General features: G+C 42.6%; 1 protein-coding gene across 3 annotated transcripts in view; it reads right to left on the minus strand.

Moving 5' to 3' along the window:
* MLLT3 (MLLT3 super elongation complex subunit) overlaps window positions 1-24,179 on the minus strand; it is a 229,620-nt gene that overhangs the window by 83,205 nt on the left and 122,236 nt on the right. For all 3 annotated transcript variants that reach the window (XM_084629216.1, XM_084629214.1, XM_084629215.1), the window contains exons 3-4: window positions 14,560-14,642; window positions 10,562-10,705 (exon numbers count right to left, since the gene is read on the minus strand). In XM_084629216.1, coding sequence (XP_084485342.1) covers window positions 10,562-10,705; window positions 14,560-14,642 — 227 coding nt within the window. The remainder of the gene's footprint in view (window positions 1-10,561; window positions 10,706-14,559; window positions 14,643-24,179) is intronic.

Genomic DNA, 24,179 nt, shown 5'->3' on the forward strand with positions numbered 1-24,179 from the left:
AGTTATGTTCAGAAAGGTAACTTGAAACATTCCAGTATTCCACATAGAAACTGAGCAAATCCAATATTGATTTCGCAAGTAAAATGTAGATTTTCCTAAATGTGAGCACCGTGAGGTCAATTTAATACCTATACTCCAAAGCATGTTATTTCATTATTAACCACCATGAACAGTGGCAGAATTCTGCTCAGTGGGTGGACAATGCGTGCAGTAGGCCAAATACAGCTCAAGCTTCTACTTAGGCTCTGTAAACCTGACAGTAGCAAAATAAGTCTCCAATGTACACTTCATTTCTTGGCTACTAAAATAAAAAACATTTCCCTATCTGCCCATTCAATTAATGTGAGAAGAGGAATTTTCTGATCCTCAGGCCACTTGTCCTCCTCAGACCCAGAGTTTAAAACAAAACAAAACCAAACCTCTACCATCATTTTCATCCTCCGAGTCCCCTTCTATAACATTAGTCTTGCTAGCTAAGACATAACTTTAAGAAAAAGTTTAGGTTGTGAACACTTTCTTTTGAAACTTAGCATATTTCCTTGAAGCTTAAATTAAGCAAGGAGACAGGGCTAGGGTTCAGCTGAAGGGCTACTTAAAATATGGTGCCCTTTACTTAGTGGGGAAAACCACTATGCTGAACATTTATGACCACTTCCTTTTGAAAACACCTTGAAATCCCATAGCCATTTAGGGTATGTCTTCACTGCTGAGTTAGCTCAGGCTGTAGCATGAATGTTGTCCCTGGCTCCCCAACGTTCACACAGTACAGCCTTTGTCCCAGGCTTGAGGGTACTTTAAGCCTGCACTAACATATATAGCTGAGAATATAGGCTTGATATAGGGTTTTGCCTCAACCTGGGCTGGCAATCTGCTTACTTCGCAGTGAGGATACAGACTAATCAAGGAGTGCTGACACTCCTTCACTGCCTTCCCACCATTCCACCTGGGTCGTATTTCTTGCCCTCTACCTACTCCCCTCTTTTGCACTGGAACTCACCTACAAGTTTATATGGTGAAATCAGCCTTTAAACCCCATGCAGGCCTACTACATTTCTGCTGTGCTTTCACAGCATTCTCACACAGTCTGAGAAATCCTCTTTCCAATGTGCTGCCAGCTGCCCAGATGCTGACACCAAGGTTCTGATGAACCTCTGGTGTGAGATCACGAAGACCCATGATTTGGGGAGATGTAACCAAGATCAGCTGTTCTAAGAGGAAATCTCCAAGAATTTGACAGCAGAAGAAATTCAGTGGAAGGCCTCTCAATGCAGGGAGAAACATCAAAACTTTGAAGACTGCATATAAGAAGGTCCAGGATCACAACTCCACAACCAGCAAATTGCCTTAAACTTGCCTGTTCTACGAAGAGTTTGATGAGGTTCTCGGCACTGCTGACAGCACTCATCCCACTTTCCTGCTGAACATGCTCCTGGATTAGGAAGAGGAGATAAAAGGAGCAGCTACAGCAGGAACCAGGGGCAGAGAACATAGAGTATATGCTGAGCCCCATGAAGTCAACTGCACTGGAGCACATGGAGAACTTTCTTGAGCCATACTCCCAGGATATCTTAAAGAAAGGCTTGGTTGGTATGCGTGCGCATCGGGGTAGACCAACCTCATTAATGATATTACGTGCCGTGGATCGGGCTTTGCCTGCCAGGCTTCAGTTGAAGGTGGAAGAAGCTCCATTTGACCTGATCCCCCTTCCTTTCCTTTCCCCACTCCTCACCCATCAAGCCACGTGAAATCAAAGATGGACTCCAAGCAGGGGGGATAAAAATTAAAAACAAACATGATTTCCTGCAGTACCCGCTGCTGCATGCATGCAAAGCAGTCACTATTAGCATAAGCAGAGCAATGCCCACAAAGGCAGGAACGCAGGCAGCAAAAGCATATGTATTTTGCTGGGTTCTTTTTCTCACACGGACGCTATCATTAAAGCATTTTCAGAGGCAGGGTAGATATTAAGAACATTGCATGACCTGGAATGGTATTAACTCCAGATTGCTTGCAAAGTCTCTCAGTACTACAGAGTCAATGGAGGGCTATCACCAGTAGATGGGCAGGATGTGGAAAGGCCAGGGGGTAGACAAGTACACCTGTGATTCTAGAGCTGCCTCCTAGTTCAGCTCCTGTTTATATATGCCCAAATTTTAATCTGATCTAGGGGTATAATGCAGAAGAACTTGCCATAAATAAAAAGAAACTCAAAATGGTCAGTGAGGTTTCTCGGCAGAGAACACTTGCCATTACCATTTTTATAGATCACTAGACTCCTCCAGGAATTAACCTCCACATCAGCCACCAGATGATGAAAGATCTCCATGGCACAGAAGAGGCCTGGAATAGGTGTTCCCTCTTCCAATCTTTAATTTCCAGCAAGGTGACATCTTCTAATGCCACCACTGCCTGAACAATGTTAAGACCACAAGGTTCTTGGCCTGTTCCCCCTCCACACTCAACCCCCACAAATGCCAATTACAGGTTTTTGAGGTGTTCTGTTTTTTTTAAAATAACTATATAATCAGGTCACGGCAGTATTAGTGCAGAGAAATGTAGAGAAATTGAGCCTACATCAAAATAAAACCGGCAATTGTTCCCACTGTTGTGATGCAGAAAATTAAAGGAGAAATGTTCTCTCCCCTCTCACTCCCCACTGGACAGAAAAATACTGTTGTGTGTTATTGCTTTATAGAGCCATCTAACCCAGCTGAGACAGGGCACCCACCCATTCTCCCACCCCCAGGATGCCACTGACTGTCAGTGACTGGTGCAAGACCCTCTGGGGAAAAAGAAAAAAGGTGAGAGATGAGCTGCTAGAGGAGATACACAAGGTCTTTGCCAGCAGTTTGGACCAGCTCCTAGAGTAGGACCTCCTCCTGGCTACAGCTGAGAGGATGCTGGATAGGGAGAAGATGGAAGCAGATTATGTTGCCATGAAGGAACAGGAATGCAGCTGCAGCAGGAAGAACAGCAGCAACATAGGTAGATGATGGAGTGGCTGTTAGCCATGATGGCCAGCAGGCAGCAAAAAAATGCCAGCCTTGATACCAGTCCCTGTCCCAGTGACCTCTCCTCTCTGCTACCCTATCCTGCACTGAATGATGCCCAATTCTGGATGTGAAAATGAACCATTCAATGCAGTTCCTGGATAGAAGCATATGTGGGCAGATTACCAGTTCTGCCCCGTGCATCAACAAGAGAACAACAACAAGAATGCAGCACATGGGCATTTCCATTCTTCTATACGTGACATTAATTTTTAAAAAGAAATTGTTAATTTTATCTTGTCTATTTACACTGGGGCACTTGGGCTACCCATGCTGCTAACTGCTAATAAATTATTTCTGCAGCTAAAGGCCTTGATATACGAGTGCTTAGCAAACAATATAGAGATGGTAATTTAAAAGCAAAGCTTTTAATGAAGTTTCAGATTAATGCCACATACAATTGATTGTAAAACTGGTGAAACAGTGCATCAGTGCTCTACTCACCTCACTATTATGATCATTCTTCCTGCAAAGCAAAGATGTGTCTTGTGGGCCCATCCCTTAAATACCTTGCCATCCTGGATCCAAGCCTCAGTTAACAGAGATGCACTTCTCTTCTGGGTCCATAAACAAGCACAATCAACGCACTCCCTGGTGAATATTCTCCCTCTCCTCCTTACAATTATGTTGTGCAGTGCACAGCACGCCCACAGTGAAAGGCATTATATACACTGGCATCTTAACAATTTTGCAGGCAGCACCATCTTGTCCTCAGTCACCAAATGCAGTCTACCATCATCCTGCAACTGCTCAGTATTTAATTATCTTTCTTCTTCCATGTCCTCTCACACCAGGGTGGAGCTCATAAGCCAAACCAACGGAGGACAGGCTGGGTCTTCCAAAAACCAACTACATTGGTCCCAGACACCCCACTGATATCCACATTACTGCGTGGGAATAAAGTCCCAGTTTATCCCAGTTTGAAACCAACTGATCTCCAAAATATGCTGGCATCACGTATCTTGCCCATGAATCCCACATAAGTGTTTATGAACCAGTTTCTGTGGTTGACCAAGGGCTGCATAATGAGTGAGTAGTATCCATTCCAGTTTACATATTCACGTGCACCATTGGGGAAGTAGGAGCAGACTACAGGCACAAGTGCCATTGATGGCTCCAGTATAGTTCAGGAAGTCCATTCTCTCAAAGACCAAAATTATGTCAGGGACACTAAGTCTTCACTACCCATAGGCAAACCACTGCAATAAATTACCTTGCAAACCTCTATCACCACAGTACTGACAGTTGATTAGAGAACTCGAAACCGACTAACCACTGATCTGTAGCAATATGGAGTAGCCAGCTTCCAGATAGTAATAGCAACCTACTTCTGGACTAGTCGGGTCTCTCACCTGCATGTCCTGGTGTGGATAGGCCAGGGCAAGCTCCTCACACAGCTCCACAAAGGTCACTTTCCTCATGCCAAAGTTCTAGGCCCACTGCTGCTCATCCCAGGACTGCATGATGATGTAGCCCCACCATGCTTTGCTTGTGGTCCCGCTCTAGAACTGCTGGTCAACACAGGGGGATTTCATAGCTATTATCGCCATCAGCTGTCTCTAACTGCTCCACGTATGCATGTAGCCTGCGTGATCTCCTTAGCAAGGCATGCCATCACCTTTTCAAGGTGACAAGGGACTGCAGAAGTGCCCTCCGTCATATTTCATGTCTTGCACCTGCCTTCTTTTTCCTTTGCTTGAAATGTGACTTGCATTAACAGCTGGAACAGTTCATCATCCAGAGTAGGATCCATGCTTTGCCACCGATGGTTAAATTTACTGAGCTGGTGAGTTAAGAGCAGTTCTGCACAGAGGCTCAAGGAGGACAGACAAGTTCTCCCATAATACAATAAGAATGAATTCATAGAGCAGTGCAGCTTAGTGTAGTGCTAAGACCCATGTGATAGCCCATTGAAAGACCAGCTCAGCACTCTGGTTAAAGTACATTAGTGTGGACGCAGCTACATGGGTCTAGCATGGGTAGGAGTTTGCAGTGGTGAAGCTCCACCCCAGCTAGCCAAACCTGGGTAATCCCTGAAGTGAAAACATACCCTACGTTTTTCCTTTCATTTTTTTGTTTATGGATCAGGTGCTGGCTTTGCAGCACAATGAGAATGCATTGCTTCTGAAGTGAAGGAACCAAAACCCGATCGGTGCCTCAAATTTCAAAAGAGACAGCACTGATATTTAACTTGGTTTATTTTGAAATACCCTAAAAAGTTAAACTCTAAAGGTGGGATTTTGAAAAGCACTCAGTGTTGGCCTAACTTTTCTCCCACCAAAGTCAATGAAAGCAAAGTTGAACAAGGATCAACCCTTTTAAAACTCCACCCTAGACCCAATAAGCTCATATTTTCAACAGTTAAGATAACTTAAGGTCAGAAGTACTGAGACAGACTTGATATGAACTAAAATGAACAAGAAAAAAAAATGTGCCCCAACATTCAACCACCATTCCTGTAAAGGGGAATTAAAGCTCTCGGATCTTCTAAGCTATGTGTTGGACGCTAAAGCAAATGCTAATCATATAGTTTAAATAAACTCAATTCAATGACTTAAATCATGCAGAGCAAAAGATTAAAGATAATCCTTTGGCTAAAGGAACACTATACCTAACGTTGGTCCTGGAGAGGCTCCAGCTTCCCCAACTAGTACATGAGAATCACAAGGGAAAAAAGCTTGGTTTTCATTACAGTAGATTTACAGGAGATTCAGAATATATACTTAATGCAGTAGAAGCAATTAAGAAACATCTGTCAACCACGACTTGTTCAAAATATAGGGACCGATTGTAATCTCAGATAGCACTAAGTGATAAGTATATGATGAATATTGGCAAACGCTGAACTTTAACGATGACGTCTTTAAGAAAGGTCACTTTTCTGACAACGTACAGGTCCCTTGTTTAAAGTACCACTCCCCAAGATGCACATTTTTATTTCTTCCTTCTACTCATTAGAAGACCAGCTGTCTATCCATGGGTATGGGGACAGAGGTTTTTGCCATAGGAGCAACTTGCACTTCTGAAATTAGTTCAGAGTCAGCACAGACAAAAAGAAAAGCATCTGTTTCCAAGAGAGTTATTTGCTGCACTGATTAACAGCAACCTACTCCTTGCAACCTCTTGATCTAAAACCTCAAACCACATCATTAGTAACCACACATATTTGTAATAATTCTCCTAAAATGTTATAAATTGGACTGTTTTTGTAAGTTATGATGGCTGATCTCCAAGGGCTGTCTGTATACTGTAGTTAAGGGAAGAACTGATGGATTTGGAGTCCCTTTCCAAAAAGTCAAGAGTATTAATTACACAATTGCAAACCGTACAAACATTCATTTTTGTATAGATGGCAGACAGGGCTGTATTATATTGCTGTCTTAACATGAACTGAAAATATTTTTCCTGTGTTTTCCTACAAAACTCACAAGGCAGTTGTTTGCAATGTCATTGAAACAGGTGGTACGTCCGAGGCAAAAATCCAATTTAACTGTTACCTATCAGTTAGAGTCCTCCAAATTAACTTCTTGCTACTGACTTAAACATATGAGATACCACTTCTAATCTTTGTGTTAAAAATGGTATTTTTGACAGAAAATAAACAGTGGACTGGAATCAAATGAACCTTCTTTACCCACAGAATGAAGGGAAAAGTGAGCCAAACTTTGCACCCAGATAATTGTTCTCTGTCTAGAGTGAGAGGTCTCTAGGAGGTAGGGTTATACTTACTGTTGTCACAACTATTGGCTTTGGGTCAGAAAGAGGTCCACGTCAGAGTTTTCATTCAAATACAAGAGGAGTTTTCTTCAATGGAAACTGTTTTTTTGTCCTCTGGGATTTGATCTACAGTCAGGTTGATGAGGCACATTGCTTATGTATATAAGGCAAGACCAACTGGTTGCCACTGCTCCCTGCCAATCAATCCTGCCACATCATTACTGTACTCTACTTAAGAAAAAACAAGGACAAAGTTTCAGGTTGACTTTTTCATAGCTAATTCCTGGTTCTGCGAGAAATGCTACTTGATCTGGGACAGCATCTTTAAAGAAAGAGATGGACTGCATGCCACCAGAAATTGTGAATATTCATGCAAGGATATGTTAAAACCTGCTCCTGCAGATCCATTCCCCCTCCATATAGATTCGAAAATCCAGAGATTAATTTAAATCAAATTGGAAGATGGAGATGGACAAAGTTATTTCTGAAGGGATTTCTGTGTAGAAAATGTCCTCCTGCAGAAACCAAGCTTTGAGAAAAGACTTGTAAATTGGACATGACCTTTGTACAATTGTTTGGAACAAATGTTCTCCTTAAATTTCTTGATTAGAGAAATATCAGTTGCAAGGCCAAATTACACCTTATCTTTTTCGTGATAATGGAGAAAATAATTCTCAGAATGGAAAGGGAATCAGCTGAATCTTAGGATCCTCTAACTTATGGTGATTTAGGACACATTTTGTGCTTCAACTTTGATGACACTAAATGCAGTGTTAGGCAGGAGACTGCGGTTATTGAAATATGGCATGACTTCAAGTTATTCCAGGTTGGTCTTCTTGGTGGAGTCCAGTATTTTCCCACTGTCTGAAAACAGGCTTGGCAAATGCAAATAGTTCTCCTCTGTGTTTGTTTCTCATGTCTAAAGAAAAAGCCTCAATTTATTTTCAAAGCATGTGTACTAGGATAGTGCCTACAACACAGCCTGCCCTTCATCTTTACGATGTAGGGAAGATACAGTCTAACTCCTCTCTCTCCCTGACCCCACCTCCTCCCTAGAGAGAAGATGAGCATTTGGAGTCAAGCTTATCATTTGGAAGGGAATATTCCAAAATGGGATTTGAACAGTAATCGTTCAGAATCAAGAGGACCATAAAAGGAAGAACAGTATAATTTTCAGGAAAGTGGATGTACTGTAGTAATATATTTCCCATCCTATTTGCACACAGGACACAAATGCAGGACTTGAGTTTTGGAAAGAAAATAAACATTCTCCATACAACTATTAAAAAAAAAAACTAATCAAAAGGTTCTCAATTTGGGAGAGTTTTTTGAGTCCATCTTTTACTTCGAAAAAGAAAACACCGTATTTTACATTTAAAGCGCACCACTCATCTTGAAGGAGAATAACTCTACTTTGTCTTAAATGTTGCCAACTAGAGACATAAATCACTAGGCCTCCAGTTTAGATTTCCTGAAGCAGCTTCATTTGACTTGCGAGAAGCACATGCAGGACTATTCATGGTTTGGGCTTCCACATAAGGGGAATGATGGTGAAAGCACTCCTAAATTAATTGCCCTGAAAATGCTCATCTTGATCTGAAGTGTATTACTTGCGTTAGCAGTGCTACACCCCAGATTCAGTCAGTTGGTCTATTCAGTCACTTTTCAGGGTGGAGGAGAGGGGCAGATTTTCAGTGTTCCTACCTCAGTCCCGAAGAGTAGGGAGAATTAAATTAGTAAAAAATAAAATGGATCCTCCAGTACTGGAGGTCAATGAGTCCTTCAGGTGTAATTTAACTACTGAATGGACAAGACCTTATTGCATTTTCTGTTCTGAATTGATTAGATATAGACCACCAGCAAAGAGATAATTAACAGAGGGAAGTACGAAAGACTAGTAGCCTCAGATACAGGTAACTTGTTCGCTGCCGGTAATGAGGGAGGTTAGAGAGAAAAGACAATGATGGTTGGTTTGTCTTCTCCAAATAGCAAGAGAAAATGATGCACAATAAACAGATAATGATGTATACAGAAAAAGAGGGATAAATGCGGCACTGCACAAAGTTAAGTCATTTATAATCAAATCTAAGTTGTTAGACACTTCTTGTCCAGCTGAAAAACAAATAAATAGTAGCAAGATAGTCAACACGATCTGTGGGTTGTTTTTTTTAAAAAAAACACTAAAACTATTAGGAAGTGTACATTCAGGTTACCCTACAATAGCAGGACTTAGGGGGTTGGACTAGATGACCTCCTGAGGTTCCTTCCAACCCTGATTTTCTATGATTCTATGACTAACTTTTCCAGTGAAGCCTGGACTGATATACAATAAGCTAAGTATTATAAAAGGGACTTTTCAAATATTGTTTGGTCTTTTATCTGTAAGCACATTTTAAAAAGCCAGAAATAAGCCCATCCAGGGCTTCCCTTCTAATTCTAGTAAATGCAAGTTAAATGTAGCTCATCTTTCTATATCCACACAGGGCTACTATAGCAACAGACTTATTCTCTTCTCCAGAAGCATATCTAGCTCCCTCGTCCAATTTATGCACACCACTTAAACTTCATGTTTTATTTTCAAAGATCCTATTAAGCTAAGGCATTTTACCTGAAATACTTATCAAACTAGTCCTGTCTTCAGCTTCAGACCATGACTACTTGCTTTCTAACTAGTTCTAGTTACTGTCACAAACCGTTTTTATCCATTGATCCATCCCTTTCTTTTTGAGACTGTATACATTTGTACAAGACCTGTTCTTTTTTCGAAGACCCCCTACATAAGCCAAATAAGAATAATCCTTTTATTTACTTATGACTACTCAATGTATAAACATAAACCTCTCCCTCATATAAACACACACCAAAACAGTGAGGCACTTTCCTCTGAAGATGTTAACATTCATACATGTGATGTAAGTTTGTCCCTCTCACACCAACAGACTGTCTTAAGCCTACTAACACCCATTCAACCGACATGGAAAGAAGTCTAAAGCTACTTCTACATAGTCCCACAATTTGGACTATGGCACATACCAGCATGCTGCGCTGTAACTCCCCCATGTGGATGATGCTGTTTGGGTTAATGTAGTCCTCTAACTAGGTACCTTTCAGTTAGCACCTGCAGCTTCCACACAAGGGAGTTCCAGTACAGCATGCTAGCAGATGCTGCATTTCACACCCTCCAAGTCTTACCTGCAGGGTCATAGACAAACCCTAAGTTGGTGTAACTTACAACTTCATACATTGTCTTCTGGCTCCTTCTGTGTAACTTACACCAACTTTGTTTCTCTTACAAATCAGAAGAGAAGGTATAAGTAGATATAAAGCAGTCTGAGGGTAAGGGAGTCTAATTCATGCTGCCTTACATATCATTTCTGCACTTGGTCCACTTAATTTTCCAAACACTATAATCACAATTTTTTAAACAAAGTTTAACTTTGTGTTACTTGATCTCACCACAGTTTGTATCCTGCATTTCAACTTCAGAGGCCCACATAAAGCAGTTTCATTCATTAACTTAATTTCCTTATTGCCTTTGCAGAAATAAATGTGAAGACTTTAACCTTAAAGACAGCGAAAGACACCATTAACTAATAGTGTACTTTGGCCTAGGTCAGTCAGTCAGTCAAAAAAAGTCTGCTTACTTGTTCCACCTCAAACAATAGGCAATAAACTAATCACTCACATATGCCACTTAATTTTACTCTCAAAGCAACTTTTATTACACTCAGTGCACCAGCAATAAGTAGCAAGTTCTTTAATGTGATGACTTTCAGCATGGGCGTGGGACTCACCCCTCCAGCCTTCAGCAACTTTTTTCTGAATTCTTCGGTTGGGTTGTTGAATGTGAGCTTTTCGCAGCGGAGGTGGTTTACAGGTGGGTGGCCTTCAAGGTGCAGGAATAAGTCATAGTCAAAGCGGACTTTCTTCGGTTCTTCCTGAGGGTTGAAAATAACCAAATAGAAAAATCTACCACCACAAATAATTAGCTTGAAAACAAGTGCTACGTAAAAGAGTTATATAAAAAAGGTGTTAATTAAAATGAATGTTACGACATTTGTACTGTTCTTTTATATTAAAACTAGTGGCATAAAGCTTGCAGCAACAGTTAATATTTATGTAAGATCCTCTGTAGTAACCTGGAGTGGATTCTTCTTCATAAGCAGTAAAAAAAAAAAAAAAAATTAACAGCAATAAAACTGTGACAGCCTACATACTCCTGTGTAATATCTCTGCTCATTTTGTTCCTTGTCACTACTGATGTGACCTCATCACTCAGGATCCAGACTAATCAACTAGATTTCCAAACATTCCACCACAAAATAAAATATCTTGCTCTTGCTACTGTAGTAAGGAATGATATGTTCAGGTAGTAATGACATATAGCTTTTTCCCATGTTCCCTGTACCAATATAGGGAGTAAAAGGGGGGTAAAGTCACACATGACATGGAATCACCAATGCTTTATCACTTGGAAAGCTCCTCCACCAATAAGGTTACTAATATCAATGACTAGACTCCAATTTGTAATACCAGGACAAGGCATCAATTAAGCATGTTGTAGATTTACAACTATCCTTGTATATTTCTCTCTTGGAAGCCGCAAATGGGGCAACTGCTCCACAAGAGCAAGTCTTAAGAGAAGACAACAATGGACATCACTCAACTCGCTATGCCTGCCAGTTGTACAACACAAGTTGCCAAACAATGGTCACATAAGACAGAGAACTAGTAAGAGAAATATAAGCTGTCAGATTTATAAGAGAGTCCTTAGCTCTCCCAAGTATAACACAGTTTCAGCATACATCCAGCATGTCTTTTTGATCATAAGCTACTCAGAGGGAGTGCTGTATTTCGGTCTCGTTCGGTGGCAAGCACACTTCGGGTGCTTAAATCATATTGAAAAAGTATTTACTTTTGACTCCTCAGGATTCAAAGGATGTGGACAGCAGGAAGCTTGAAAATCTTAATTACAGTAAAAAAAATATTCAAAACAAAGATTTTAAACAAAGTCAGGTTAAGTCCTCAAAGCTGCTTTATCTCTGAACTTGAAGCAGTGACCCAGGAAAAGGAACTGGGATAAGCAGCCTGCAGTAGCTTGTTTTTGAAGACAGACAGAGGAGAGCAGTCCCCTTTAGATGAACCAGTAGCTTGATTGACCATATTGAAATGTACCACGGATGAAGACATAGAAAGGCTAATATATGGTTTCCTGGGAAAAATTATGTAAATTATTCCCCAAACTATTTGGACAGAGCCACACCATTCCCCTGGCCATTCAGTTGGTACCTGCAGGTGTGCTATATAAGCCCAAATTGAAGAAGTGAACAAACTGGAGTCTTCAAAGAATTTTGCTGAACATTTGATGACCAAAGCTTGTCACTTCAAGGCAGAAATTTACTGTAAGAAGCATCCCTAAAAGCTACAGCCATTATTTAATGGCAGCCCTGACAGGAGGGTAGAATACACTGAAACTCATTTTAACTCCTCTAGTTGGCTCATATACCCTTTTTAAAAATGAAAGTTCATTTTTCAATGTAGTTAAACCTTGGATCTAAAAGCACTTTTTAAGGGACTACTGTACATTTCTCAATTGCTGTTTACTGCACCCTCATTGCAGCTGAATATGCCATACGCTTCTCTGCATTCCTGCGATTCCTTAAAGCTTTGAATATGTTTTCTGTCAGAGGGAAGAGCATATTGGATTTTCTACCAATTCCTTTTTAGTCTCAGGAACAGGAATACTGTAATTCTTAGAGTCCAAGGTCCAGAGCAGATGGCTTCCTGCACCCCTTTCTTGTCTACATATACCTTGGACACCTTCGGAATCAGAAATGGAAAAGTTGTCTACCTTGAATGAGTGATGATCATCTGTCTCCTCTTCCTCCTCCAATCTATCCCCTCTTTCTCTGTACTGGAATCCCTGTGAAGCAGCTTGGGGGAGGAAGAGTAGCTGAGCCAGGAGAAGGTAATATTTTGGATGAAGAGACCTTCACGAATTAGAGCTGGCCCTATTTTTGTGTCTTTTTCCCTTTGTGTGCTATTGACTCCAGGAAGGGTTTTGATGCTGCATCTGTGCGAAGAACTGGCTGACCCACAGTCCAACTGCTGCTTCTTGATTTCCATGGCACCAAAACGGGGGTGAGGGACGTTTGCAAATTCCCAATTCCAAATGTTGCTTGAGAGTGAGGTGAGTTGTAATCATTGGAGCCTTGTCCTTGATTTCAGTACATGCCACAATTCCTGCTGGAGAGCTCCCATGACTTGAAGGCCTCCATATTCAGCAAAGGCAGCCAAAAGTCTGGGTGGAAAACAAAAAAAGAAATGTCGGGCGGGAAGCCTCTGTAGAGATGCTTCAATGAATCACTGTCTTCTGACTTTGAGTCCCCGGTTTTGGGCTGAACTCTGAACGGATGGGGCTTAAAGACCCAGAAAATGAACTGCTTTTCTATAATAAAGTCAGATATCCTGGAATGAACCAAGCTGCTCCCTAAAGGAGACAAATGCACAAAAATGCACCAAAAAGACAGTTAATTCACTAAATCAATTCTATTTCTTTCTCTACTATCAGGTGAGGCAGAGTAAGCCCTACACTCCACAGATTGATACAGGGAACATTGCAAATCTTATCATTCAACACCTACTATTCAAAAGCAACAACCTAAAAGATACCTGAGCAAATCCTAAAATAGGATGAGCAGAAAAAATCACGTACTGTAACTTTGCAGAACTTTCCATGGAAAAGAACAGAACATTGTAGTGCCTACTTAAAAGCATTGCACTTATCTAAACCACATTTTAAGTGAGCAGGTTTCAATGAATACTTTGGCTACGCAAGGGTTTTTTTAGTGCACTAGTCTTATTTAAAATTCTAAAAACATAGAGATGTACCCAAAATATATAAATGCGTGTTTCTGTTTCAAGCCAGTATGTCAAACTACATTTTGGTGAATTTGGTATTACAAGATAAGCTACAAATACTGTTTGTGTGTTTCATTTACAACAGCAGCTCCACCAAACCACATTGAACGGTCATACGTATGCAACTTGAAATACTGTGATACTTTACACTAAATTCAAGAAGCTATGGAACTTTGATTCTTCCTCTCCATTCCAACCCCCCCCACCCCCATCCTATTCTTGTTTATCTGAAAAGTTATTAGTTATAGGGTCCCTTTCATGTATTTAATTAAAATCTTAATGTTAACTACCTTAAATACCTGCAGAAAACAAAGTATCTATCTGAAATTATACTGGGAGAAACCACAATACTGAAATCTTTGTGGAATGGCAAAAACTCTATTTTTAACTGTGCCCCCTGGTAATGTTGAGTTCAAAAGTATCAATATTCACATTACACTAAAAAAATTTTCCAGAGGGGATATGGTATAAAAAGGTTCCCTTTGAAGATCAAAAAGTAAACTAATGACACAAATTGGTAATATTAATTAGAACAATGGGACCATTGTAAAAAAAGCATCAAAATCGGCTTCTTTTTTTAAGCTCAAGTACCATTTTAAAAACTTCCTAAAAAACCGGTCAATTTCTGACAAAGGCTAGTTATCCTTCTCAGTTTCTCTCAGGTAATCCTAATTTCACAGAGCAATCTTCACAAATCACTGTGCTAACCCTATTCTGTCATTCAAATTAGCCATAATTTTTAGAGCTTGTAGTAAGTTTTTATGATGGTATTTAACAAGTTTTTTGTGATTTGTGAATTAAAATGCAAACTATCAAATAATTTGCATATTAATTTTTTTTGCAGAAAGTGAAACAGTATCAGATTACATACCTTGTTTTTGAAGTAAACCTCAATTGGCAAAATGAAACCAGCATACCCAGATTCTTCAACTTTGTAAGGTGGATCTTTACACACTGAAACAAAAAAAGAAGAAGATCTGTTTAATACCAAAGGTCATTAGTAGTTTACAGACGATGGCAAAATTAGAATGAGCATTTCATTTAGATATGTAGGTACAGAGTTGGTCACAGTTTTCTTTTGTTTTTTACTTCCCTCTGCTGAGTTCAGGGTGCATGAGAATTGATTGATTTTTTGTATTTAAATCAGATTTTTTATTTTGTAATGTAAATTATAATAGGTTATTTCTAAAAAGAAAAATGTATTTAAAATTAAAACTGAATTCAATTCAAAATATGTTAAGGCCTAAACATATTGTCACCTCTTAAAACATTTAACGAAAAATAAATATGTTGAATCCATGAGCCTCTTATCAAAAACTTCAAGTTAAAGTTTGCTTTTTTATATAAAGAAAGAGTTAGTAAGTTTTGAGATCAAGTTTTATAAATATGGCACAATAGGTCATGAACTGTGTTAAGGGCTTGATACAATGGAGGACCCAAAGGCTGTGCTTCTGGGTGTAAGAGACTGGCAAAGTCACCAAAGGCATCGGGATCCAGCCTCTGATTCCAGGATACACTATCATGTATCTCACCAGGATCATCCACTGAGCCCATCAGGGTGGTCTCAGACTCCTATTTTATAGCTTTTCCCGACATGAGCTCTGATTAGCTCAGTTCTCAAATTATGAATATGACTCCATCCACCATGCAAAATTATTCTCCAGCTCATGGAAAAACATTGAAATTTATGTAACCAAAACATTTAAGATTGTTTTGATTACTAAAAATATATGTTATATACTGTTTATGTTTAACTAAATTCCAATTATCATCCTAATATAGTTTGACACAAATCATGAGCAAAATATTAATTATCTAGTAAATAAGCAGTATATCATTCACCATTTTCTAAAACATTTAGATGTACAGTTAATAAGTATCTAAATATATTAAGCTCTATAATTGCTTTAAAATAGCTATATTGACAAATGAGAATGCACCTTTCTTTAAAAAATAACTGAAGTACAAATGGAAAGTTGATTAAAACAGTTTATTTAAATCATTAATTAAATTGCCTTGATTTAAATCAATCCACCATGGTGGAGTTTGTGAAACATCCTTTCAAAGACGGTAGAGCGACTCTCTCTGATAATTCATGTATTACTGTATCCCAGTTAAACCAAAATCTGCCACATGCTGAAAAGCCATGGTATTCTGGCATACAGTAGGCTTTGGTAGTCTCAGGAATGGTGAATTATGTTACGGTATTAGAGCAGTACATACAAACTGTACACTGTAGGGTGAGGACTTCTATCATAGGATAAGATTTACAACGCCAGTATACCGAGATAACATTTCCCCCCTACATCTTCCCCCGATGTAGTACATGTACTTTTAGTTGTGTGCAACTCCAGCAGCTTTAAACATGAGCCTTGGGACCAAAACTCTCAACTCAAGTCAAACTCTAGCCCTGACCTTTTCAAAAAGGTCAGGAGATTCAGAACCCAGCCCTCTTCTTCCCCCTGTTTAGCTGTGCTAAAGCATTGCAGAGTAAATGACATGATACAAGATCACACTAAGCTGAGAGATCTAGGGAAACCTTAACTCTTCAGAGGTGTTAAGCCAGTTCCTTAATATTACTTCAATGTTTGTACAAGCTAATGTCCTGTGTGCTATCATCTCAGTGACATGATAGGAGATTGCCAGATCCTCTGTGGATGACTGGTGGAACTAATGTGAACACATGACTTCTCTGGACCATCTGGTCTTGTTATATCAGTGTTAGCTGACAGATTGAACCTGTGTATAGTAATTCCCCAGATAAGTTAGTATCTGCTGCACTATAAGAGCTCATTTGGTATTGCTAGGAGGTTGCATTGTAAAAGGTATGTTATATGAAGTGAATGACCTTATATACCATGGTGGCTAAACTTACTGACCTTCCACATGACAATCTTCAGAAGTTTGAGAGCCAGGGCATTCCTGCTCGGGCTTGAGGCTTCAGCCCCATGAGAGGTACCTTCCAAGGCTCAGGGCTTCAACTCTGCTCCTGTTGAAACCCCAAGCCCTGGTAGGTGCGCCCTGCAGGGCAGAAGCCCCGAGAACCTCCTCCTCGCTGGGCAGAAGCCCCTACTCCACCACAAGGCAGAGGTCCCGAACTCCCCTGACCCAGTCTGGTAGGTGGAGAATGAGAGGGAAGAGGGAGCTCTGCGAGCCACACTTTAATGGTAAAAGAGCCACATGTGGCTCATAAGTCATAGTTTATAACAGACCCTGTTATATATGTGAAAAGGAAACATTTTTACCACAGATGCTGTATGTACTACTAATAAAAACCAACAACAGTGCACAGTGCACTTTACAGACATATCAGAGAGAGACAAGTTGCCTGCCCCAAATTAATTACAATCCATAGAGACAAGGTAATACCATACATTTAAGGTGCTAGCAGGTATTCCAGGTGCTACAGAACCTGCCACAACTCTCCAGCTTGCACAGTGAGTGTGGCTGCTACTACATGCTAAAGTGAGTATAGTAGGTGTGTTCCCCCCGCTGCGGCCAGGCAAGCTTTGTGCCGAGGGCGATAAGGCCATAGTTCCTCCTTCTGGCCCTCCCCTTTGGGATGGCTATAGCGCTGTTAGCCCTGTGCAGCCCTTGGATCAGACTTTGTGCAGAAGCGAGGAAGATTCTGTGCACCACCACTTCCCCATGGTGACAGGCTGTTGCACTGATATGTAGTTTACATCATATAAACCAAGGATGTAGGAAAAGGTGGCAGGAAAAGCAGCATGAACACAACCTAATGTTTCGTATGTGCTATGTTAGTTACATGGTTTTTTTTCCCCCTCCAATCATTATTTAAAATGTCTTTCCATTTTCTTGGCAGGAAAGAGGAGAAATTACAGCTCATGAAAGTCTCTTGAAAGAAGTGCATTTTAAGAAGGGGTTTGAAGGAGAGGGTTAAGTAAGCCCTGGTCTACACTAGGAGTTGAGGTCGAATTTAGCAGCCTTAAATCAATTTAACCCTGCACCCGTCCACACGGCGAAGCCCTTTTTTCGACTTAAAGGGCTCTTAAAATCGATTTCCTTACTCCACCCCCGACAAGGGGATTAGCGCTGAAATCAGCCTTGCTGGGTCGACTTTGGGGTACTGTGGACACAATTAGAAGGTATTGGCCTCCGTGAGCTATCCCAAAGTGCTCCATTGTGACCACTCTGGACAGCACTCTCAACTCAGATGCACTGGCCAGGTAGACAGGAAAAGGCCCGCGAACTTTTGAATCTCATTTCCTGTTTGGCCAGCATGGCAAGCTGCAGGTGAGTGCAGAGCTTTTCAGCAGAGGTGACCATGCAGAGCTCATGAGCACAGGTGACCATGATGGAGTCCCAGAATCGCAAAAGAGCTCCAGCATGGACTGAATGGGAGGTACGGGATCTGATCACTGTATGGGGAGAGGAATCCGTGCCATCAGAACTACGTTCCAGTTTTCAAAATGCCAAAACATTTGTCAAACTCTCCTAGGGCATGAAGGACAGAGGCCATAACAGGGACCCGAAGCAGTGCCGCCTGAAACTTAAGGAGCTGAGGCAAGCCTACCAGAAAACCAGAGAGGTGAACGGCCGCTCCGGGTCCGAGCCCCAAACGTGCCGCTTCTATGATGAGCTGCATGCCATTTTAGGGGGTTCAGCCACCACTACCCCAGCCGTGTTGTTTGACTCCTTCAATGGAGATGGAAGCAACACAGAAGCAGTTTTTGGGGACGAGGAAGATGATGATGATGAGGTTGTAGATAGCTCACAGCAAGCAAGCAGAGAAACCAGTTTTCCTGACAGCCAGGAACTGTTTCTCACCCTGGACGTGGAGCCAGCACCCACCGAACCCACCCAAGACTACCTCCCGGACCCGCCAGGCAGAGAAGGGACCTCTGGTGAGTGTACCTTTTAAAATACTATACATGGTTTAAAAGCAAGCATGTTTAATGATGAATTTGCCCTGGCATTCGCGGCTCTCCTGGATGTCCTCCCAAAGCCTGTGAAAAAAGTTTCTGGGGAGGGCAGCCTTATTCCATCCACCATGGTAGGACACTTTACCACTCCAGGCCAGTAGCACGTACTCAGGAATCATTGTAGAACAAAGCATTGCCATGTATGTTTGCTGGCATTCAAACAACATCCGTTCTTTATCTCTCTGTGTTATCCTCAGGAGAGTGGTATCATTCATGGTCACCAGGTTGAAATAGGGTGCTTTTCTTAAGGGGACATTCACAGGTGCCCATTCCTGCTGGGCTGTTTGCCTGTGGCTGAATAGAAATGTTCCCCGCTGTTAACCACGGCGTGGGGGGGAGGGGCGAGCCACGCACTGTGGGGAGGCAAAATGCGACCTTGGAACGAAAGCACATGTGCTATGTATGTAATGTTAACAGCAAGGTTTACTGTGAAAGAGTGTAGCCATTGTTCTAGAAAATGTGTCTTTTTAAATACTACTGTCCCTTTTGTTTTCCCTCCACCAGCTGCATGTGTTTCAAGGATCACAGGATCTTCTCCTTCCCAGAGGCTAGCGAAGATTAGAAGGAGAAAAAAAACGCACTTGTGATGAAATGTTCTCTGAGCTCATGCTGTCCTCCCACACTGACAGAGCACAGACGAATGTGTGGAGGCAAATAATGTCAGAGTGCAGGAAAGCACAAAATGACCGGGAGGAGAGGTGGCGGGCTGAAGAGAGGGCTGAAGCTGAAAGGTGGCGGCAGCGTGATGAGAGGAGACAGGATTCAATGCTGAGGCTGCTGGAGGATCAAACTAATATGCTCCAGCGTATGGTTGAGCTGCAGGAAAGGCAGCTGGAGCACAGACCGCCGCTACAGCCCCTGTGTAACCAACCGCCCTCCTCCTCCTCAAGTTCCATAGCCTCCTCACCCAGAAGCCCAAGAACGCGATGTGGGGGCCTCTGGCCACCCAGCCACTCCACCCCAGAGGATTGCCCAAGCAACAGAAGGCTGGCATTCAATAAGTTTTAAAGTGCTGTGTGGCCTTGTCCTTCCCTCCTCCACCACCCCTCCTGGGCTACCTTGGTAGTTATCCCTATTTGTGTGATGAATTAATAAAGAATGCATGAATGTGAAGCAACAATGACTTTATTCCCTCTGCAAGTGGTGATCAAAGGGAGGAGGGGAGGGTGGTTAGCTTACAGGGAAGTAGAGTGAATCAAGGGGCGGGGGAGGGTTCATCAAGGAGAAACCAACAGAACTTTCACACTGTAACCTGGCCAGTCATCAAACTGGTTTTCAAAGCTTCTCTGATGCGCACCGTGCCCTCCTGTGCTCTTCTAACCACCCTGGTATCTGGCTGTGCGTAACCAGCAGCCAGGCATTTGCCTCAACCTCCCACCCCGCCATAAATGTCTCCCCCTTACTCTCACAGATATTGTGGAGCGCACAGCAAGCAGTAACAACAATGGGAATATTGGTTTCGCTGAGGTCTAACTGATTCAGTAAACTGCGCCAGCACGCCTTTAAACGTCCAAATGCACATTCTACCACCATTCTGCACTTGCTCAGCCTGTAGTTGAACAGCTCCTGACTACTGTCCAGGCTGCCTGTGTACGGCTTCATGAGCCATGGCATTAAGGGGTAGGCTGGGTCCCCAAGGATAACTATAGGTATTTCAACATCCCCAACCGTTATTTTCTGGTCTGGGAATAAAGTCCCTTCCTGCAGCTTTTGAAACAGAACAGAGTTCCTGAAGATGCGAGCGTCATGTACCTTTCCCGGCCATCCTACGTTGATGTTGGTGAAACGCCCCTTTTGATCCACCAGTGCTTGCAGCACTATTAAAAAGTACCCCTTGCGGTTTATGTACTCGCCAGCTTGGTGCTCCGGTGCCAAGATAGGGATATGGGTTCTGTCTATGGCCCCACCACAGTTAGGGAATCCCATTGCAGCAAAGCCATCCACTATGACCTGCACATTTCCCAGGGTCACTACCCTTGATATCAGCAGATCTTTGATTGCGTTGGCTACTTGCATCACAGCAGCCCCCACAGTAGATTTGCCCACTCCAAATTGATTCCTGACTGACCAGTAACTGCCTGGCGTTGCAAACTTCCACAGGGCTATTGCCACTCACCTCTCAACTGTGAGGGCTACTCTCATCTTGGTATTATTGCGCCTCAGGGCAGGGGAAAGCAAGTCACAAAGTTCCATGAAAGTGCCCTTATGCATGCGAAAGTTTCGCAGCCACTGGGAATCGTCCCAGACCTGCAACACCATGCGGTCCCACCAGTCTGTGCTTGTTTCCCGAGCCTGGAATCAGCGTTCCACTGCATGAACCTGCCCCATTAGCACCATGATGCCCACACTGCCAGGGCTCATGCTTTGAGAGAAGTCTGTGTCCATGTCATCACCACTCTCGTCACTGTGCTGATGTCGCCTACTCCCCTGGTCTCGCTTTGCCAGGTTCTGGTGCTGCATATACTGCTGGATAATGTGTGTGGTGTTTAATGTGCTCCTAATTGCCAAAGTGATCTGAGCAGGCTCCATGCTTGCCGTGGTATGGCATCTGCACAGAAAAAAGGTGTGAAACAATTGTCTGCCGTTGCCCTGGTGGAGGGAGGGGTGACTGACGACATGGCTTACAGGGTTGGCTTACAGGGAATTAAAATCAACAAAGGGGGTGGCTTTGCGAGAAATTGAATGGTCCCCTCAAGGATAGAGCTCAAAACCTCAAGGTTAGAACTCAAAACTGGGTTTAGCAGGCCGTTGATTTCACGGAGGGAGGGAGGAGAAAATGAATACAAAACAAATCTGGTCTATTTCTTGTTTTGAGCCACTTCATCTATCTTTATACATCTTGCTGGTAGCAGACTGTGCAGTATGACTGCTAGCCATTGTCATGTCCTGAGTGCTCGGCAGAAGACAGTGCAGTATGACTGTTGGCTATCGTCATCTCCTGGCTGCTGATTAAAAGACAGTGCACTGCCGGTAGGACTCAATCGCCATGAGACGAAACTTAAAAAGGAAATGACCTGGCTGAGTCACTCCCATGTTTGCCCAGGCGCCCCGACCTCATCGAGGTCGGTTAAAAGAGCACCCAGGACTACATCAACGACGGCTACCAGTCATACTGCACTGTCTGCTGCCAAAAGGCAATAAACTGCTGCTGTGTAGCAATGCAGTACCGCGTCTGCCAGCACCCAGGAGACATATGGTGAAGGTTAGCTGAACGGGCTCCATGCTTGCTGTGGTATGGCATCTGCACAGGTAAGTCAAGAAAAAAGGCGCAAAACGATTGTCTGCCCTTGCTTTCACAGAAGGAGGAAGGGAAGGGGGACCTGACGATATGTACCCAGAACCACCAGCAACAATGTTTTAGCCCCATCAGGCACTGGGATTTCTACCCAGAATTCAAATGGGCGGCAGAGACTGCGGGAACTGTGGGATAGCTACCCACAGTGCAACGCTCTGGAAGTCGACGGTTGCCTCAGTACTGTGGACACTCCGCCGACTACGTGCACTTAGAGCATGTGTGTAGGGACACACAATTGACTGTATAAAAACACTTTCTACAAAACCGACTTCTATAAATTCCACCCAATTTCGTAGCGCAGACATACCCTAAGATAGAGCAAAACAAAGTGGGGAGTTTCAGACATAGGGATCTTTTTAAGCGTCAAACCCAGCCATTTATTTGAAAAACAGCCAAAGACAGTATTCCACATTACACATAGTATTAACAGCATACGAGTGTTCTCTTTTAAAACCAAGAACTTTTACATTCTGAAGAAGCTTTCGAAAATTTAAACACAATAGTCTTAGTTAAGGGCATTCACTTGTTAAAATAATACGTACTGACACCTCCTGAATGCAGGTTACATGAGCCCTACTCCTCCTCCCTGCCCCTGGAAAGTCAGGCTAGGAGAGAGGTTTTACCACAGGCACAGGAACTAGGGGTGTGAGAGGTGCTGCAGCACCCCCAGACTCCAGGCTGCCAGCCCTGTGCACACAGGGTCCTGGCTGCTGGCTCATTAGAGTACTACAAGTAAAATCCACTGGCCCTGGAACATTTTTAATAGTGGGGGTGCTGAAAGCTTCAGCTTGGGAGGGAGGGGGTTAGTGGGCTGGCTTTCAGCACCCCCACTATTAAAAATGTTCCAGCACCACTGGGTTTTACTTGTAATACTCTAATGAGCTTTGACCATGCAGTTGTGGAGACAGAAGACTGAAAACCATTTACAAGAAGAGGGAGAGGTTAAGCAGTAAGATTTACCCAAATGGAAATGATGCAGTATAGAAACATTTCATGTATGAGAATAGATTGGCTGGCACTGAAGTCTCAAGCTCCCATTAAGTGAAATGCACGGAGGTCTCATTTCTCATATATGCCATGTCAGCTTCTTCTTGTGCAGCTAAGTGGTCCAGGAAATACCTTCAGTATAAATATTTTCCTCTTTCTTCCCCTCAGATATTTATTTTCTTAGATTTACAAAGCAGTTAGCAGTGCTGAAAGGGAAGATACTTATCTTACTGTAACTGGAGTTCTTCGAGATCTGTTGTCCCGATCTGTATTCCAATGTGGGTGTGCATGTGGTCCACACACCTGATACTGGAATGATCTTGCAAGCTGTGTCCATTGGTTCATGCCTGCACCTCTGCTCTCCTCCTGCTCGGCACCAAGGATATAAGGGAGGAGCAGACCAATCACTTCTTCGGTTCCCTCTCTACTGCAAATCTTGCCAAGATCTGAAGCAAGGAAGGAGGAGGGCAGGTAGTGGAATATAGATAGGGACCACACACTTCAACAAACTCCATTGGCAATAAGGTAAGTAACTTCCCATTCTTTTTCGATTGCTGGTCCCTTTGCATAGGTTCTGGAACTAAGAGTGCTGCCGCGCCCCCTGGCTTGAAATGGATTCCATCACATGGAGCGTTTACAGTTTTGTTCAATGGCTCTCAGCACCTGCCCTATACAAATTTTCCAGCACCCCTGTCCCTATGTATATTCTACTGTGACTGACAGACAAGCGGCACTCAGAGGGGAGGGGGTTGCAAGGATGCAGATGGTATAACTATTTGTTGAACCACTGCCCCAAAGGGCAGTGGAGGAGTCCTGGACCAAGGCTAGTGTCTCAGAAATGCGTGGATGGAATTCCACATAGCTGCCTTGCAACTGTTAAGAAAGAATACCTAATGCCAGTAAGGCCACTTCTGTCCTTACCCAATATGAGGGAGGAAGCTGTGTGAATTGATGGAGTAAGATACAGCCAGATATCCACTTAGAGACACTCTGAGATGGGACAGCTTGACTTTAGACTCATTCTACTATGGCAACGAACAATCCAAATGCCTGTTTGATCAGTTTTGTTCTTTACAGGTAAAATGCCAATGCTCATCGCACATTGAAGGAATGAAGTCTCCTCTCCTCGCTAGAGCCATGGGTCTTCGGAAAAAAAATACAAGTAAGTGAACTGACTGGTTTATATGAAATTCCACAGCTATTTTAGGAATAAATTTTCAGTGTAGTTGTAGAGATATTTGTCCTTATGAAATATTGTGTACG

This window comes from Lepidochelys olivacea, assembly GCF_965140295.1.
Source record: "Lepidochelys olivacea isolate rLepOli2 genome assembly, chromosome: 5".
In the NCBI taxonomy this organism is placed as follows: Eukaryota; Metazoa; Chordata; order Testudines; family Cheloniidae; genus Lepidochelys; species Lepidochelys olivacea.